The sequence below is a fragment of the Canis aureus genome, chromosome 16 (genome assembly GCF_053574225.1).
Source record: "Canis aureus isolate CA01 chromosome 16, VMU_Caureus_v.1.0, whole genome shotgun sequence".
Classification (NCBI taxonomy): Eukaryota; Metazoa; Chordata; class Mammalia; order Carnivora; family Canidae; genus Canis; species Canis aureus.
The window spans coordinates 58068560-58088669 of record NC_135626.1 but is presented as its reverse complement, the minus strand read 5'-3'; the positions used below and the strand labels follow the sequence as shown (position 1 = coordinate 58088669).

The following is a 20110-nucleotide window of genomic DNA, read 5'->3' as shown; positions in this document are numbered from 1 at the left end:
ACTGGAAACAGAAATACTTTAGACCCTTTCCTGCTCACCAGGCTAGACACAGGCCCAGACTAAGGGGCCGAGAGACTGATCCTTCCTTATGTGTGACTGGCAGGAGGGTGATGCCATTTTCTGCGGCATTCATCAAAGCCCCGCCTCTTCACTGGCACCCTCTCTTTCTTCTACTGTCACTGCAGAGAACAGGGTGCTTTCTCTTTTCATTGTCCTTCCTTCCGGTTCTGCTCAAATCTGATTTGTTCCCAAAAATTCAGATGTGGCTTAGAAAGGAAGTCCTGGTAGAAATAACCCACTGCTGTAACAGACTAAGTATATTTAGGAATGCCCATTACTTTGAATAATAGGCAGAGACAATGACAAAGCCAAATAATGACATGTGTGTGCACCTTTGTAAGTTATTCTCGCTAACTGCTCTGTGCAGATGCCCCCCCCTCCCCACCCTGCAATCAGCCGGATTCTGGAAGTCATCTTTCAGCTCCAGCTACATGTCTGTGAAAAGAATATGAACACAAAACCCAGTTTTCTTTCTCCAAATCTAGCTCTATTTTCTGGAAATCTTGGCTTTCTTCTGGCTCAAACAAGAGGAGCATCGCAGGAAGGGACCCCTTCCCCACTGGCCAGATGTGCTGAGTAAGATCCAGTTGAGGTCAATGAATTCAATACTGAGCAAGGTCGTCTGCTGTAGTTCCCAATGGTCTCCCTTCCGGGAGTCTTCAATGCAGTAGCCACTTGACCAGGCTGCATAAGAAGGGATGCCAAACTGTCTCACTTACTATATATGGAAATTTCTGACACCTTGTACCTTCGATTCATTCTTTTTTTTTTTTTTTTTTTTTTAATTTTTATTTATTTATGATAGTCACAGAGAGAGAGAGGCAGAGACACAGGCAGAGGGAGAAGCAGGCTCCATGCAGGGAGCCCGACGTGGGAATCGATCCCGGGTCTCCAGGATCGCGCCCTGGGCCAAAGGCAGGCGCCAAACCGCTGCGCCACTCAGGGATCCCTACCTTCGATTCATTCTGTCTGACACTCCCATTCCCACCTTGCTGAAGGTCCAATGCACTGATAAGATACCTACCTGCTTGAGGAGAGGGATGGTGTGGAACCCCTGCGCTAAACAGACTCAGCCAGAGTGTGACAGCCCACAGGTCACCAGAAAGGGAAACCTGAAAGGGAGACTATTGAGAAGCGCTCTCTCTTAAGGTGGTTTGAATACCCATCAGGTTCCAAGAAATAGGCTTGCTGGGTTTTTCTTGGTTTTAAATATCAAAGTAACCTACTGCAATGTTGTTCAAGTAAACAACCCTGAAACGAAAACTATTATAAACACAGTAGGACTTGAGCCCCAGGAAGGTCCCTAAGCTTGTCTAGAGAGCAGCCATTATCTACCTGCATGTGGCTCAGGAGTGGAGCAGGTCAGTGGAAAGAAAGTTAAGACACCAGTAAGAAGGAATGAGACATTCTAAGAAAGGATGACGGTGATGTTGCAGAACCCCGAGTATACTTAGTGTCCCAAACTGTACCCCTAAAGACAGCCAAGGGTGGTGGCACAGCAGGTCCTACCTGCACTCCTTGATCACTTGGTGGATGTCAAACTCAAAGGCGGCCAGCAAGATGTTGTCCAGGGGTTCTGGGCTGTTCTCACCTCCCAGAAACAGGTCAAGGCTGGACTGTGGAAAGGTGGTGATGGAACTGGAACTCAATTCCCAGATGGAAAGAGAGACTCAAGGGGGCAGGCAGGGCTGCTGTGTAGGGAACCCTGGAGAAGGGCAATGGGGTCCTTCAAAAATGGGGCACCTGGCTGGCTCAGTTGGAAGAATGTGCAACTCTTGATCTCTAGGGTCATGAGTTTGAGCCCCATGTTGGGGGCAGAGGTTACTATAAAAATAAAAGATGGGGGGAGCAAAGGAAAGACCTTTCCTGTTCTTCAGGGAGGTTCAACTCAAAGAGGTCGCACACTGAAAATGACCTAGCCCCCAGGATTCCTATTACCCACCACCATCCCTTGGAGTTCAGGCTCACCTGGGCATAAAGGTGCAGGTCAATGGGTTTTACTGTGGGATGAGAATACAGGAGCCGGGTCACTAGGAAATGATACCAGTTATTCAGAAGCTCCTTTTGCTCCAACAAGGCGGCTTCATCTCCTAGCAAGATCTAAGGAAAGAGACATCTTCTCTCAGTTCCAGAGCCAACTTCTCTGTTAACTCTCTTGACCTTGGGCACTAGGTGGCTCAGTTGGTTAAGTGCCTGCCTTTGGCTCAGGTCATGATCCTGGGGTCCTGGGAATGACCCCTACATTGGGCTCTCTGCTCAGCAAGAAGCCTGCTTCTCCCTCTCTCTGGCTCATTATCTCTCTCTCTCTCAACTAAATAAAATTAAAAGAAACCAGAAAACACCCCCCCTGATCTCAATAAGAACACCTGGTCTGAAAGCTCTCTCTTTCCTGGCAGAGCTGATGGACAGCCTGTCCAAAGAGGACTGTGTTCCTGTTGTTGTTGTGTTGGATGTCACAGCTCCAACCTGGACCCCAACGTGGACTTCCTTCCCACTGACCTTGCAGAGAGACTCCAGGTGAGGGCTGGCAGCAAATGTGCTGTCCTGGAGGTGACGCTCACATTCCTCATGCCAATGCTGCCACTTCAGCTCCAGCTCTGTCAGTGTCTGGGTGTTACCAGGCTAAGGGGAGAGACACAGTGAGATGCTGTCACTACAGTAACCCCCTGTGCTTAATGAACAAATCCCTCTCATGTGACCCAGCAAAACAGGGCTGCTCCCACATACACTGAGAACGGGCATTGTCCTCATCAGGTCCCCCAGGATTCGGCACATGCCTGCAGAGGAGGGGTTGGCATCAGCTTCCTTGGAGAGCATCTGCCGAGCCTCATCCAGCCGGCCCTGTAGCACCAAGATGGTCACCTGGGAGGACACACAAGAACATGAATATTGCATGGAGGCCAGAAGCCAGTCTCCTCAATCCACACTTTGGTTTCCCAGGCTTGTGGACATATGATAGTTTCTTCTCTCCAGCAGTAGTCTAGCTCACCCAGTCTAATGGTTTTAAACTAGACCATGCTTTTCAAACTGCATGTTATAACCCAATTTGATTGGGTTGCAACAGATTGCAACCGAATTTTTAAAAATAAATGAAATGCGGACACCTGGCTAGATCAGTCAAGTAGAGCATGCAACTCTTAATCTTGGGATCATGAGTTCAAGCCCCACACTGGATGCAGAATTTACTTAATAAATGAATGAATGAGGGAACCCTGGGTGGCGCAGAGGTTTAGCGCCTGCCTTTGGCCCAGGGCGCGATCCTGGAGACCCGGGATCGAATCCCACATGGGGCTCCCGGTGCATGGAGCCTGCTTCTCCCTCTGCCTGCGTCTCTGCCTCTCTCTCTCTCTCTCTGTGACTATCATAAATAAATAAAAATTAAAAAAAATAAATGAATGAAACAGAAAACGGCATAGTACATCAAATAAAGATTGGTTCATAAAAGTTTTAGTTCAAATAAAAAATATGTACACACGCATACAATATAGTCAATCAATATAGTCAATCCTCTTTATTCAGAGATTTCATATTTGTGAATTTGCCTATTTGTTAACATTTATTTGTAACCCCAAAAATCAGTATATGTGAGGTACTTTCACCATTACTTTTGGAGATGCACAGAGTGGCAAAAAATTTGAGTCACTGCACATTCCCAGCTGAAGTTGAACCAGGTGGCACTCTACCTTCCTGTATCAACTCTCAAACTAAACAAGTGTCTTTTTCAGGATCTATCTAGGGGATCCCTGGGTGGCTCAGCGATTTAGTGCCTGCCTTCGACCCAGGGTGTGATCCTGGGGTCCCAAGATCGAGACCCACATCAGGCTCCCTGCATGGGGCCTGCTTCTCCTTCTGCCTGTGTCTCTGCCTCTCTTTCATGAATAAATAAAATCTTTAAAAAAAAAAAAAAAAAGGATCTATCTAGTATCATTTTTTTTTTGTATTTTTGTGCTTTTTGTTGAGCCTCCAAGCATAGTGCTAAGTGCTACATAGTGTTTCTAAGTGCTAAGAATGGATGATGGTCCATAAGTAGAAAATGTATGTTAGATAAGCTTCATTCAGGCATGCAATACAGTGTTGTTGGCCATAAGTTCAATGTTAATGAGTCAATAATGTGTATCAAATAAGGTGTCTTTAAATAAAAACATACATAAAACAAGGTTATACACTGATCAGGTGACAAAAATGAGATCAGAGGCTCAAAGAACTTTGCATTGGTTATCATCAATACATGTTCCAGGCAATTTTATAGACCCTGTCATGACTAATGACAACCAACAGTATATACACACAATATGTAAAACATACAAAGTAACATTTTCCTGTACTAAGTCATGCTCAAAAAACCAAATATATACATGCTGACAAATACCCAATTTCTCTCTAGTCTGTACTTCCTTTTCTGGATTCCAGACTTGTATACCATACTGCCTGGACAGTGTCTCCACTTGGATCTCACAGGCATCTTAAATGTAGCATGTCTGAAAGTAAACACCTGGCTGCCTCCAATTTACCAACCTGATTTTCCCACATTCTCCTATTTCTTACACATGCACGTCCAATCTATTAGCAAATCCCATCAATAATACCTGTAAACTGCATCCAGAATTTAATGACTTCTCACCACCTCCTCTGCTCAGCTCCCATCCTTGTCCAGGTCACCACCATCTTTGCCTGGTTTAGTACCATCTAGACTGATCTCTGCTTCTCCCTTGCTCTATCCTCAGTAGGGCAGCCAGAGAGCCTTGAGAACCTATGTCAGATCATGACATGACTGCTCAACTCTCCAATGCCCCTAACCCCATCTGACTCAGGGGTTGGGTCTATCAACTAGTTTACACACGTTTATGTCCTTTAACCATAACAATCTTTTTCATGATTTTTTATTATTGGAGGGGCACCTCAGTGGCTCTGTTGATTAAGCATCTGCCTTCAGTTCAGGTCATGATTCCAGGGTCCTGGGATCGAGTCCCAAATCGGTCTCCCTGCTCAGTGGGGGCCTGCTTTCTCTCTCTCTCTCTCTCTCTGCCTGCCACTCCCTCTGCCTATGCTCTGTCAAATAAATTTTTAAAATCTTAAAAAAAAAAGATTTTACTTATTTGAGAGCACATATGCACAAGTGGGGGAAGGGGCAGAAGGAGAGGAACAAGCAGACTCCCCGCTAAGTGGGGAGCCCCACACAACTTGATCCCTAGACCCTAAGATCATGATCTGAGCTGAAGTCAGATGCTTAAATAAATGACTGAGCCACCCAGGCACCCTAATCATAAATAAAATAATCTTAAATATAATCTTATTATCATCTGCATTATACAGAAGAAACTAATAGCTGTTAAGTAACTCATTTAAGACCCCACAGCTAGTAAGAGGCAGAGCCAGGATGCTAACACAGGCAGTCTGGCACCACAGACCATGTTCTCACCACCCCACTCTCCTACCTCTCTCAAAGTTAAAGGCCTTATAACAGTCTAGGGGACTCTACGATCTGACCCTGTGACTCTCTGCCCTTATGTCCCCAACTCATGCTCTTGTTCACACTGCACCTCATCTCATTGTGCCTTCAGGTCGGAGTGCCTACAGGTCTCACTGTCTGCAACATTCTCTCCCCTTCTTTGGCCCAGCATCGCTCCTCCCACATCATCTCATGAGGAAGGCCTTTCTGGATTCCCTGGCTCTACCATTGCCAATTCCCCACCTTGGCTTTACGGCTCTCCACACCACAATGCTTCACTGTGAGGCACGCTGCATATTTTGTTTCTGTATTTATTTCCTGTCTCCCCACGAGGATAGGATGTAAACTTCATAAGGGCAGTAATCTTTGCCCAGTTTGGTCATGGTTGTTTCCTCAGTGCCTTGCAAATAGGAGCACTCAATAAATACTCAGTGAATAAATCAGAGACTCAAAATCTGGGCCCAATATATCCTGAGCAAGCTCTCCCTCCACTTATACAGATCTCCCAGCAACAAAAGGCCCAGAAATAGCATCACTGGTAACAATTCTTTACCGGAATTTCAGATTTTAAGTTTAATCAACTTTCCATTATTCAGGTCAACTAGCAACCTTTTCCCCCGTCCCTCCCAACTAGGTCACAGGTCAATAGGCACAGCATACATACATACATACATACATACACACATAGCCCCAATATACGTACTGACTTCCAAATTGAAAATTCAAATGACTTCAGGATCATCGAGCTTTTTGTTTTTAATAGCTATATGGAGTTATAATTTTCACAGTATGAACATTCACCTACATATATAGCAAGTTTACAGAGTTGCGTACCATCACTATAATCTAGTTTTAGAACATTTATATCACCTCAAAACCCGTCCTGCTCATTTACATTAACCTCCCACTCCTCCACCAGCCTCTATCAATCAGTTTTATCACTTCTTCTCTTTCTTAGATTCACAAAGAAATTAAGTTTCCCTGCTTACTGGAACATTTATAAAGCATTACTTCTCTTACACGACAACTTAGTGCTAAACTCTCCTATGGAGCAGAGAAGAAAAGATCTAAGAGCATCTCCATAAATCACAGACCCAAAGAGCCAGTCTGAGTGTAAACAAGGCTCAGAAGGCAATCCTCAGGACCACCAACAAGCACTGGGAAAAACAGAATACAAGGTGGAAGTCAGGAGGGTCAGACTGCAAGAGATGCTTACCAAGTTCCAAAAGCTCTCATGTTTGCTTGGATTCTCACTGCCCAGGACATCTGCCAATAAACTGTCCACTTCACACACATGCAGTCGGACCCAGTCAAGGAGGTGAAGGAGGAGAGGGCCAGCTGGGAGGAAAGACTCTCATTACACATTAAAAACCTCAGCTTCATCTGCAGCAAACTCCACCTCCCAAGCACAGACAGAGTATGTACGGCAGACAAATGACTATGTAGGAAGTGGCTGATCTCGCTTAGGTAGGCACCCCTTTGGTCCTGAATAAAGGACTGGGCTAGGAAATGGACCTTTACAAATACTTCCTCTGAGCCAGGAAGTTCCACCTTTCATGACTCTTTGAAAAGGCTGAATCTGGGACACCCGGGTGGCTCACCGGCTGAGCAGACATCTGCCTTCGGCTTAGGGAGTGATCCCGGGTTTGGGGATCAACTCCTGCATTGGGCTATCTGTGGGGAGCCTGCTTCTCCCTCTGCCTAGGTCTCTGCCCCTCTCCCTGTGTCTCGCATGAACAAATAAATAAAATCTTAAAAAAAAAAAAAAAAAAGTTAAAAAAAAAAAAAAAAGGGGCTGAATCTCACCACCCCCTCCATTCCGAATTCATCACTACTATGCAATACTCAATGGCTATGTAAGAAATGACCAGGTAGGGATTGGTACTGATTAGGTGCTAAGTATGTAACAACGATAAAAATATAGATAGCTACAGCCCTCAAAATATACTGGACGAGGTAAATACTAAACAACTAATTTTTAGTTTCACATTGCTCAGGGCTTTAGTGGGAGTAAGAGTAAAAAGCTATGACTGCACAGAGATTATTTATAAACACTCATTTGTGGACAACAGCAAACATAAACCATCAAGAGAATGCGAAAAAGCCTGCCGCACCTCCACAGACAGCCCACTCAAGCCATGATACCATACCGACCACAATTTAGTTCAAGAACATGGAATAATTTGGAGTGGACAGTTCACATGTAGGGCTGCCCCTGCCCCAATCACGGGGGACAGAATTCTCCTCTCACCACTTAATCCCTCCTCACATCCCTAAAACTCTTTTCCTTTTTTAAATTTTTTTTTATTTTAACAACCAATCTTTATTGCTTCACATTTCTGGAGGCCAGAAGTCTGAGATCAAGGAGTGGACAGAGTTTGTTCTTTCCAAGGCTGGAAGGGAGAACCCATTCCACACCTCTCCCCTGATTCTCCCAGAACTTTTTTAAGCTTGACCAGTCCATCATATAAATCCTGACCACCCTTGTCACCACCATTGTTCAGTATGGTTTTGTTTTTGTTCTTTTTTTGAGGGGTCATCTGCCCAACATTTTTGGTTTTTAGAAGGCATTCTGACTTTTTGTAGTAGCTGACAAAACGGCAGGCAGGCTCCTTTGGGTGTTACATACGGCTTTCTGCTGGTTACGCTGATGAAGAACGATGAAAAGAGCATTAGTGGCAATAAAACTCATCAGCTATGCAGGAAAGACAAATAGGAAAGGGCAAGGGAACACTTTTGATGATGTGAAGGGGTGATTCCATGCTTACCTGGGGCTACTTCAATAAAAAGAATCTCACAAAGGTTCCAAATGAGCTCCATTGCTGACAATATAGAGACCTAAGGAAGAAATGGAGATAAAGTTTTAAATGAAAACATTTCTGAGATTTCTTAGAGCAAAGGAATGAAGCAGGGCTTGAATCATATGACGGTCATTTATTATTAACTCAATAATTACTGAATGTTCCCTATGGGAAACCCGTGAGAGAACTTCAGAACTTTTTATTTTAATGGTTCTTGTTTTAATTTTATTCTCTTATACTGTACATTAAACTATCTCATCACACCCATGGTCTTCACGAATACTATGATTTAGAAAGAGGCTCTGGGATCCCTGGGTGGCGCAGCGGTTTAGCGCCTGCCTTTGGCCCAGGGCGCGATCCTGGAGACCCGGGATCGAATTCCACATCGGGCTCCCGCTGCATGGAGCCTGCTTCTCCCTCTGCCTATGTCTCTGCCTCTCTCTCTCTCTCTGTGTGTGTGACTATCATAAAAAAAAAAAAAAAAAAAAAATAGAAAGAGGCTCTGAGTAAAATGGAAGATGATTTTTAGAAAAATATTCAGTAAATAATATTAAGAATTCTACAGATACAGCAAAAATTGTGAAGTTGGTACTCAAGGGACTAAAGTTTTAAAAAAATCTGTTAAAAGGCAAATCCAATAAAAGACCCAAAAATAAATCAGGTCTTGACCCTGCCTTCAGGAATATGCAGTCTCCTCTCCCCCACCATCCTTTCATACACAAAGACTACCTTATTCATAAGTGGAAATGCTTTGCTGACTGTGCACTAGAGCACACTAGAAGATAGTGCACTAGTCCGTATTTATTGAGTTTGAACATTATCAAGATTCTACCAAAGAAAGAGAATTCTTTCAGTCATCTTCCAGTGCCGACTAAAGTAAACAACTCAGTAAAAATATGGGTTCATGAACTGAGTACAGTTTATAATAATAAATGGTGGTTCCAGGGATCCCTGGGTGGCGCAGCGGTTTGGCGCCTGCCTTTGGCCCAGGGCGCGATCCTGGTAGACCCGGGATCGAGTCCCACATCGGGCTCCCGGTGCATGGAGCCTGCTTCTCCCTCTGCCTGTGTCTCTGCGCCTCTCTCTCTCTCTCTGTGACTATCATAAATAAATAAAAATTAAAAAAAAAATTATAAATGGTGGTTCCAAATGCTCAGCTATCTCAGGTGACAAAATGTTAGGACTGACATTTCCCAGAAGAACTGGAAACTCAGGACACCTGGGTGGCTCAGTTGGTTGAGTGTCTGCCTGCAGTTCAGGTCATGATCTCAGGGTCGTGGGATCGAGCCCTGCATTGGGATTCCTGCTAAGCAGTCTGCTTCTCTCTCTCCCTCTGCCTCCCCCAACTTGTGTTCTCTCTCTTGCACTCTCTCTCAAATAAAATCTTAAAAAAAAAAATTTTTTTTTTAAACCTGGAAACTCATTTCCCATAAGAATTGGATCAAGCCCTGCATCCAGCTCCTATATCCAGCTTGTATGGCTCACCACTCAGTGGAGAGTCTGTTGGAGATTCACTCTCCCCCTTTGCCCTTCCCCCTGCTCACAGGCACACACGCTCTCAAATAAATAAATCTTTAAAACACAGACAACATCGGGATCCCTGGGTGGCGCAGCGGTTTGGCACCTGCCTTTGGCCCAGGGCGCGATCCTGGAGACCCGGGATCGAATCCCACGTTGGGCTCCCAGTGCGTGGAGCCTGCTTCTCCCTCTGCCTATGTCTCTGCCTCTCTATGTGACTATCATAAATAAATAAAAATTTAAAAAAATAAAAAATAAATAAATGAAAAATAAAACACAGACCACAACAAGAAACGATTGCAAAGTCACCCCAGGTGGGTGCTAAAGACACAGGACACAGGGATCCCTGGGTGGCGCAGCGGTTTGCCGCCTGCCTTTGGCCCAGGGCGCGATTCTGGAGACCGGGGATCGAGTCCCACGTCGGGCTCCCGGTGCATGGAGCCTGCTTCTCCCTCTGCCTGTGTCTCTGCCTCTCTCTCTCTCTCTCTCTCTCTGTGTGTGTGTGACTATCATAAATAAATAAAAATTAAAAAAAAAAAAAAAAAAAGACACAGGACACAGAAGGACATAATGGTGCCAGCAGAACAACAAAGGTGGTCCTCCCCTTACCTGGCTGCTGAACTGGCGACCACTGGCTGGATCTTTGGCAGCAACTAACAAACACAAAACATTGTAAGTGAACACTGAAATTTTATTCTCATAGTTATAGCTTCACATACCAGGTTCTTTGGCTTGTACCTTTGTTTCCTCTAGTGATCACCCATTTTCACTACAGATCTTTTTTTTTTTTTTTTTGAGAGTGCATAGGGGTGGGGGAGGGAGCAGAGGAAGAGAGAATCTTAAGCAGACTCCACATTCAGTGCAAGCTGATATAAAGCTCCATCTCAGGACCCTAAGATCATGACCTGAGAAGAATCCAAGAGTCAGGCACTTAACTGACTGAGCCACTGAGGAGCCCCTTCAATACAGATTTTAAAAAATGCTTCCTCTTTGTTGCAGATCAGTGATTCACAAACTCAATGCCCTCAAGTTACAAGCAACACTTTCAACTGCAAACAGCAAACAAGAGACCATCAGGTTATAAAAGACTCTACTCTGGGGGGACACTTGGGTGGCTCAGTGGTTGAGTGTCTGCCTTAGACTCACAGGATCCAGGATCGAGTCCCGCATCAGGCTACCTGTATGAGGACTGCTTCTCCCTTTGCCTGTGTCTCTGCCTCTCTCTGTGTCTCTCATGAATAAATAAATAAATCTTTAAAAAAAAAAAAAAATAAGGGCAGCCCGGGTGGCTCAGCGGTTTAGTGCCGCCTTTAGCCCAGGGCGTGATCCTGGGGACCCAGGATCGAGTCCCACGTCGGGCTCCCTGCGTGGAGTCTGCTTTTCCCTCTGCCTGTGTCTCTGCCTCTTTCTCTGTGTGTCTCTCATGAATAAATAAAATCTTAAAAAAAAAAAAAAAAAAAAAGGACTACTCAGCATCCAGGCATCCAGGCGTGGCTCTCATGGTTATGGTTACTTTAAATCACAAAGGGTGGGGCACCAGGGTGGTTCAGTCAGTTAAAGGAACAACTCTTGGTTTCTGCTCAGTTCCTGATCTCAGCATCTTGAGATCAGGCCCTCAATTAGACTGTATGATCAGCAGAATCTGTTTAAGGGACTCCTGGGTGGCTCAATGGTTGAGCCTCTGGCTCAGGTCATGATCCTGGAGTACTGAAATTGAGTCCCACATCGGGCTTCCTGCATGGAGCCTGCTTCTCCCTCTGCCTGTGTCTCTGCCTCTGCCTCTGTCTCTCATGAATAAATAAAATCTTTAAAAAAAAAAAAACAAAAAGCTTTCTCCTTCTGCCCTTCCCCCAACACTCACACTTTCTCTCTCAAAATAAATCTTTTAAAAATAAATAAATAAATCACCAAAGTTAAAGAACCAGGAATGTGATTTTCAAAGACTGTTAATTTGGCTGCTAGTCTCACACCTGTCGACTCAGTATGTTTTGTTTTTAAAGATTTTATTTATTTATTCATGAGAGACACAGAGAGAGAGGCAGAGACACAGGCAGAGGGAGAAGCAGGCTCCATGCAGGGAGCCCGACATGGGACTTGATCCCTGGTCTCCAGGGTCAGGCCCTGGGCTGAAGGTGGCGCTAAACTACTGAGCCACCCGGGCTGCTCGACTCAGTATGTTCTAACTTGAAAAATGTGCTTATTAAGAGGGCTGTCTGAGTGGCTCAGTGGGTTGAGCATCTGCCCTTGTCTCAGGTCATCTCACGGTCCTGGGATTGAGTCCCACATCGAGCTCCCTGCTTAGCAGGGAGCCTGCTTCTCTCTCTGCCTCTACCCCTCATGTTCTCATGCTCTCTCTCTCAAATAAATAAATAAAATATTTTTTTAAAATGTACTTAAGATAACTGCCAAAAAATTATGGATTATATAGGAAAGTTAAGAGTTTTAAACTGTGAAGTCAAATACATTTTCTCTTGCGGTATTTATAACCAAACATTTCAATTACTCTCACATGTACACACATAAAATCCTTACTTGCAACCTGGTGCATTTCCTCCATACATGCTCTTATGACTGAGCGGTAGTTCTTACTCACTCGAACCAACCTACAAAAAAGGAAATGACACACAAGATGAGCCTGGAGCATCTTGTGGTGACAAAAAGGAAGGAAGTTCTCAATAGAAGATAGGAGCTTGCTCAAAGACAGGAACCAACCTGAAGGAGTTTCTAACAGCCAAAGTTTTAACAACTTGAGCATCAAAATGAGTAACACATGAGATAACCCACACAATAAAATAAATATCCATGAATTCATATTAATTGTTGGGGGAATCCCTGGGTGGCTCAGAGGTTTGGCACCTGCCTTCAGCCCAGAGTGTGGTCTGGAGACCCAGGATCAAGTCCCACATGGGGCTCCCCACAGGGAGCCTGCTTCTCCCTCTGCCTGTGTCTCTGCCTCTCTCTTGGTGTCTCTCATGAATAAATAAAATCTTTAAAAAAAAAAAAAAAGATGATATCCACTGATGGACACTAGTGAAACTAGTGGTTCAAATAAAAAATTTTTTTTTATTTTTTTTTCTCTGTCTCTCAGAGAGAGAGAGAGAGAGAGAGAGAAAGAGAGAGAGGCAGAGACACAGGCAGAGGGAGAAGCAGACTCCATGCAGGGAGACCGACGTGGGACTCGATCCCGGGTCTCCAGGATCACACCCTGAGCTGAAGGTGGCGCTAAACCACAGAGCCACCGGGGCTGCCCATGGAGAAATACAATTTGCATAATCTCAAAATTTCTTCTCCAAATACTTACTAGTCACAAAGGGAAGGATGGTAACTTCATAGTGGAGAAACCAAGTAGAAACCACTGAAGTAATCAAGGTCCACAAAACCAGTATAAGACATCAACATCATGAATCCCATGACATGATGTACTGAAGACACATACCAGTTCTGTGGTATTCTTACTAAAAATGCACCACCTTTGTCCAATCATGAGAAAACACTGGAGAAACCCAAATGGAGGGACAGTCACCAAAATAGCTGGTTGATATTTTTCAAAAGTGTCAAGGTCATGAAAGAGACTAAGGGATAAAAACCAAATGCAACCTGAGATGCAGAAAAGAAAAAAGGGCATTAGAGAAATAACTGGTGAAATTCAAATGAAGGAGCACCTGGGTGGCTCAGTGGTTGAGTGTCTGCCTTGGCTCAGGTCATGATCCCGGGGTCCTAAGATCAAGTCCTGCATCAGGCTCCCCATAGGGAGCCTGCTTCTCCCTCTGCCTATGTTTCTGCCTTTCTATCTCATGAATAAATAAAATCTTAAAAAAAAAAAAAAAAAAAAAAGGAAATCCAAATGAAGTCTTTAATCACTTTACACTGATGTGTAATTTTCCTAGTTCAAGTAACAATAATATGGCTATGTAGATATTAACGTTAGAAAACTGGGTGAGAGATGCACAGGAATCTATTATTTTTGTTACCTTTTCTGTAAGTCCAAAATTAGTTCAAAATAAGGTCTTTAAAAAAGAAAATGAGGGACGCCTGGGTGGCTCAGCAGTTGGGCGCCTGCCTTTGGCTCAGGTCGTGATCCTGGGATCCAGGATCAAGTCCCACATCGGGCTCCCTGCGAGGAGCCTGCTTCTCCCTCTGCCTATTCTCTGCCTCTGTCTCTCTCTGTGACTATCATAAATAAATAAAATTAAAAAAAAAAAAAAAAAAGAAAAAGAAAATGACAAAACTAAAACATTCACAAGAAAGCAACTGGTTTAGTTATCAAGATGTAATCTTTAGGGATCCCTGGGTGGCGCAGCGGTTTGGCGCCTGCCTTTGGCCCAGGGCGATCCTGGAGACCCGGGATCGAATCCCACGTCGGGCTCCCGGTGCATGGAGCCTGCTTCTCCCTCTGCCTGCATCTCTGCCTTCTCTCTCTCTCTCTGTGACTATCATAAATAAAAAAAAAAAAAAAAAAAAAAAAAAGATGTAATCTTTAGGGATGCCTGGGTGGCTCAGCAGTTGGGTATCTGCCTTCAGCTCAGGGCGTGATCCCAGGGTCTGGGATCAAGTCCCACTCTTGCGGGGAGCCTGCTTCTCCCTCTGCCTGTGTCTCGAATGAATGAATGAATTAATTAAATGATTGATTAATTAAAAAATAAAAAAGCTCCAGGGGCACCTGGGTGGCTCAGGTGGCTAAGCGGCTACCTTCAACACAGGTCAGGGTCCCAGGGTCTTGAAATCGAGCCCTGCCACATTGCCTTGGGCTCCCTGCTCAAGGGAGAGCGCTTTTCCCTTTCCTTCTGCACCCTCTCCCCACCGTGTACTTGCTCTTTCTCAAATGAAAGAAAGAAAGAAAGAAAGAAAGAAAGAAAGAAAGAAAGAAAGAAGACAACACATTTCATTTGGCTTTCACAATTTAGTTTTGGACTTCAACACCCATTAGCAGCCTACTTACTGTGCTTTTCTGGATTTTCCAGTCAATTCTTCTTCAATTCTCTGGAGGCCCACAAAGATTCCATGGGATTCATTGAAGAGTTTTCTCAAGATCTGAGAGTAAACATCTATATCCTTTCGAATGATATAGATAAAGGGGCAGCCTGGTTCGGTCTCTGATTTTTCTGAAACAGGAAAATTTTAGTATCAATCATTATAACCCTCATACAAAAACTCACTTTAAATTTTTAAATGAGTTATCTAATTACAAAAGCTTCAGCTTCTTTGCTGTTGATTTCATTTTTAAAGTATAAATTGGGGTGTCTGGGTAGATCAGTCAGTTAAGCAATTAACTCTTGACTTTGGCTCAGGTCATGATCTGAGGGTTGTGAGACTGAGCCCTACATTGGCCTCTATGCTGAGTATGGAGCCTAAGATTCTCTTCCTTCTCCCTCTGCTCCCCACGCCCCACTCACACTCCTGCCTCTATCCCCCAAAAAAGTATGAATTATCATTTATCAATTATTTACATGTAAATTGCTTAAATATGAATGTTTACTCTCAGACTTTTACTCCTCAACTCACTGGCTTATGTATTTTACTGTTGTTTTTTTTTAATTAATTTACTTTTTCTTTCATTTTTTTAAAGCAAGCTCTGGCTGGCTCAGTGGGTAGGAGAGTGTCCAACTCTTTATCTTGGGGTTGTGAGTCTGAGCTGCACATTGGGTATAGAGATTACTTAAAAATAAAATCTTTTAAAAAAATAAAATAAGGGGTGCCTGGTAGCTCAGCCAGTTAAACATCTGCTTTCAGCTCAGGTCAAGATTCCAGAACCCTGGGATTGACCCCTACATCAAGCTCCCTGCTCAGCAGGGAGCCTGGTGCTCCCTCTCTCTCTGACGTTCCACCTGCTTATGCTCACTCTGTATGAATGTATGAATGAATGAATGAATGAACAAATAAATAAATAAATAAATAAATGCAAGCTGTAGGCCCAACACGGGACTTGAACTTATTTTGGAACTACTTTTTCCCTCCATCAATTGACATATATTGAAAAAAATTAAAGTCACTTAATATTAGCTATGTATAACTCAATAAATAAGATAAACCTACAGCCAAGGGGTGCCTGGGAGGCTCAGTCAGTTAAGCATCTGCCTTCAGCTCAGGTCATGATTCTAGAGTCCTGGGATGGAACACTGGGTTGGGCTCCCTGCTCTGCGAGTCTGCTTCTTCAGCTCCCTAGGCCCCTCCCTCCTTGCATGAGCATGCTTCAGTGCTCTCTCTCTCTCAAATAAACAAATAGCCTAAAAAAAGATAAACTTACAGCTGAAATTTTATATAATCTCAAATTCAAATAAATATTATTTCTATATTATTTTGTACTGCCATTACTCCTAAAACAAAGAATCAAGAGTTGACTAAAATATTTTGGAACAGTGATAAAAAGGCTCTATAATGATAAATTATAAACCACCAACTTGTGGAAATTCCTTATATAACAGCTTCTTGAACAAGCTGATGATGTTCAATGGCTTGTCTCTAATGAGATTTCAACAGACATAAACAGAAAACCTCATGTTTCCAACAATCGAGGACAAACTAAAAATGCTGATAAGCTTTCCCATTAAGTATGAAAAGAGGCCAGACATATTCAAAGAAGGTTCTATTCTAAGCAATTGTCCCTTTGGCAGCTTCTACAGTTCTGCCAAGCTTGAGATCTTTAATACCAAAATATCCCATAAACATTTGGCAACATCAGGGACAACGGTCAACAATAAAATCAAGGAAAACCACGTCGAAAAAAATTTTTTTAACTATAGCACTTCATGGGGGATCCCTGGGTGGCGCAGTGGTTTAGCGCCTGTCTTTGGCCCAGGGCGCGATCCTGGAGACCCGGGATCGAATCCCACGTCGGGCTCCCGGTGCATGGAGCCTGCTTCTCCCTCTGCCTATGTCTATGCCTCTCTCTCTCTCTCTCTCTCTGTGACTATCATAAATTAAGAAAAAAAAACAAAAAACAAAAAAACTATATAGCACTTCAAAATTGCATGAACTGCACACCCCATGATTTGCCAAAATTATAAGACTTTCATTAGATCAATCTCCTCTTTATAAAAGAGGAAAATCTCCACATTTGGATAAAGAACATGTCGAAGATTTGCAAAAAAAAATCTCTTCAACATTTGCAGAGACTTCTCTTGAAAAGGAGAAAGCAAAATCAAATGTCAAAATGTAGCCTTATCTTGCTACGAGAGGAGTCTGTCACAGGAAGAAAAGATCCATGTCCAAAACCTGAAGGAGCTTAGAGAACAAGGAAGAGCCATTTCACTCTCCAGATCTTTTGTGCTTTGTATCAATAGCCATAAGAATTCATCAAATTCACAATAATACAAAGGTAAGGGCTAGGAGAACTAAGGTTTCACCGTACGGGAGCTACTGTGAAGGGAATTTAGTCATTCTGGTCAAGAATGGGAAAAAACTTGAAATTTTTAAATATGAAGGCACACCACAAAAATTATTAATTTTTTTCCTTAGAGTCAACATCTGCCACATCTCATAAATGAATCAAAATCTTAAACAACTTGGGCAGCCGGGTAGCTCAGCGGTTTAGCGCCACCTTCAGTCCAAAGGCCTGATCCTGGAGTCCTGGGATCAAGTCCCGCGTCGGGCTCCCTGCATGGAGTCAGCTTCTCCCTCTGCCTGTGTCTCTGCCTCTCTGTGTGTTTCTCATGAATAAATAAATAAAATCTTTAGAAAAAAAAAAATCTTAACTAAGGTTCCAAAAATGAAAACGGTACAAAGTTTGTTCAACTGCCGCAGTTAGTTAAATCTGAGAGAATAAGGGAAAAAAACCTACCGTTTTTGTTGAAGGAGGTTTCACACACCAGCATCTCCCCTGGACCCCAGTCAAAACACATTTGCTTCTTCTTGGAATTCACTCCTGGAATCAACTAGTAAAATAAAGGTACAGACACTGTTATTTTAACTAGAGCCTTTGCTTTCAATTGATTTGCAAGTATAACCCTAGAAATAAATGGTTATGAAAGTTAAGAGCTGATCTATGTATATACAGCTGAGTGTGGTTGAGATCAGCTAGTGTGTTAAACCCTGAATAAGCAAGTGAGCTTTGCCAGGCACCTCAACCCAGCCTGCCACTTTGCAAGTGTTGATATAAAGGAAAGCTACCCTTAATCAATTACTATATATAATTTAGTAATCTATAGTTTAAAAAAGAGGATTTTAAAAAAATAAAAAGGATGGGACACCTGGGTAGCTCAGTGGTTGGGCATCTGCCTTTGGCTCAGGGCATGATCCTGGAGTCCCAGGATCGAGTTCCACATTGGGCTCCCTGCATGGAGCCTGCTTCTCCCTCTGCCTATGTCTCTGCCCCCCCCCCCCCCCCCCCCGTGTGTGTGACTATCATAAATAAATAAATTAAAAAAAATTAAAAAATAAAAAATAAACTCAACTGTTTACTTACTAAAAGGAGCCCTCCAATACCATGTCTTCTGTGCCATCTCTTTAATGAAGACTTTTTCTCCCCAACTCAGATCAACCCCTTTGGGCCTCAGCCTTATATACTCAACTACCTAATTCACACCTTTATAGATTACCTAACCTCTAGAGCTATATCCATAACAACAGAACCAAAAAGGATTCTTGGTGCTCACGTCCAAGTCTCTCCCACCAGGACAAAGCCTTTCCCAAACTGTTAGGAGCAATCTTCGATTCTTCTCTTTTCCTTACGACCTTTGTCTAATCAGTAAATCCCGTTCTACTCTTAAATAAGCCTGAATCCAACCACTTACCATGTCTAGCAGTCTAACCCAAGTCACCATCAACTCTCATATGACTACAACAGCATTTCTTCAGTGCCTGAAATGACTCTCCTACATGGTTATCTGTCCTATAAATACATAAAAGCTTGCAAGGGGAGGGGATTCCAGGATTCTTGTTCACTGCCTAGAAGAGACCCTGGCACAAAGTTGGCACTCCATAAACATTTTTGCCAGAGAATAAATTTGGCTGGCAATATTCTGGTCTCAAGACAAGTGCAGTCAGTTCTCAGAAAGGGCTAATGCAGTCATCCAACAACTAAGCAATGTCTAGTAAGCCTTTTTCTGTACTGTGCTCTAGAAATACAACAATGTTAGAATACAGTTTCTGCCCTCCAAAAGCTAGTAGTCTACTGAGAAGTCCAATAAACAGGCAGTAAGAAAAGTGGAGCAATGCTAAGACAGAGATAAACACAAAAGAGGATTTTTTAGCAGATTCTTAACGGATGAATAGGCCAGGCAAGGGGGAAGTATTACGCACAGTGGTGCTGAAGGAAATGAGTATCTATATGCAAAAAATAAACCTCACACCATAGACAAAACACAAATTAGACACAAACATAGAGTAAAATCTGTAAAATTGGAAAAGCACAGTAGAAAACCTTTTTGATCTTAAAGAAAAGATAGGACACAAAAAAGCACAAACTACAGAACAACTTATAATTCGGGACATCAAAATTAAACTTTTGCTGTTAAAAAGATAGAATTAAGAAAACGAAAAGGGAAGCCACAGACTGGGATAAAACACGTATTTGATATATAGAATATAAAAAGAAGTCTTACAATTCATTATTTTTAAAAATATGGTACGTGGGATGCCTAGGTGGCTCAACGGTTGGGCATCTGCCTTCAGCCCAGGTCGTGATCCTGGAGTCCCGGGATGGAGTCCCTCATCGGGCTCCCCACAGGGAGCCTGCTTCTCCCTCTGCCTGGGTCTCTGCCTCTCTGTGTCTCTCATGAATAAATAAATAAAATCTTTAAAAAATAATAAATAGGGTAGCCCGGGTGGCTCAGCAGTTTAGTGCCACCTTCCGCCCAGGCCTGTTTCCTATCTGGTCTCCTTAACACCAGTGTGGATCTGAGCTATCACAAGTCCATCATCACTACTGGTGTTAAAAAATAAATTTAGATTGGGGCACCTGAGTGGCTCAGTCCATTAACTGTCTGCTTTTGGCTCAGATCATGTTTTCAGGATCCTAAGATCAAGCCCTGTGTCAGGCTCCCTGCTCTGTGGGGAGCTTGCTTCTTTTTCCCTCCCTCCCCCCCTCCCTCCCCACCCCCTTCTCTCTCTCTCTGCTCCTTTACCTGCTTGTGCTCTCTGAAATAAAATCTTTTGCTTTTAAATGAATAAAATCTTAAAAAAAAAAAAAAAAGCTTAGATCATCTTCATTTAATTTGTAAAGCATAGCTAATTATCATGGCTCAATATTAACGTAGTGGCTCCCCAGGATTGTGCAGGTTACTGGAAAAGTGCCCCCATCCAAAGATTCTGACATAAGTGGAGGAGAGAAAGGCAAGATGACACA

The 20110-nt window shown here is 43.3% G+C and overlaps 1 protein-coding gene across 5 annotated transcripts in view; it reads right to left on the bottom strand.

Moving 5' to 3' along the window:
- The window catches only part of NUP85 (nucleoporin 85), a 47413-nt gene that overhangs the window by 13341 nt on the left and 13962 nt on the right, over positions 1-20110 (bottom strand). For all 5 annotated transcript variants that reach the window (XM_077854189.1, XM_077854191.1, XM_077854190.1 and 2 more), the window contains 10 exons: positions 17606-17699; positions 14768-14930; positions 12361-12431; positions 10438-10481; positions 8278-8347; positions 6726-6847; positions 2788-2922; positions 2560-2682; positions 2029-2160; positions 1570-1676 (listed from right to left, as the gene is read on the bottom strand). In XM_077854189.1, the coding sequence (XP_077710315.1) occupies positions 1570-1676; positions 2029-2160; positions 2560-2682; positions 2788-2922; positions 6726-6847; positions 8278-8347; positions 10438-10481; positions 12361-12431; positions 14768-14930; positions 17606-17666 (1028 nt within the window). In that variant the 5' untranslated portion in view covers positions 17667-17699. The remainder of the gene's footprint in view (positions 1-1569; positions 1677-2028; positions 2161-2559; positions 2683-2787; positions 2923-6725; positions 6848-8277; positions 8348-10437; positions 10482-12360; positions 12432-14767; positions 14931-17605; positions 17700-20110) is intronic.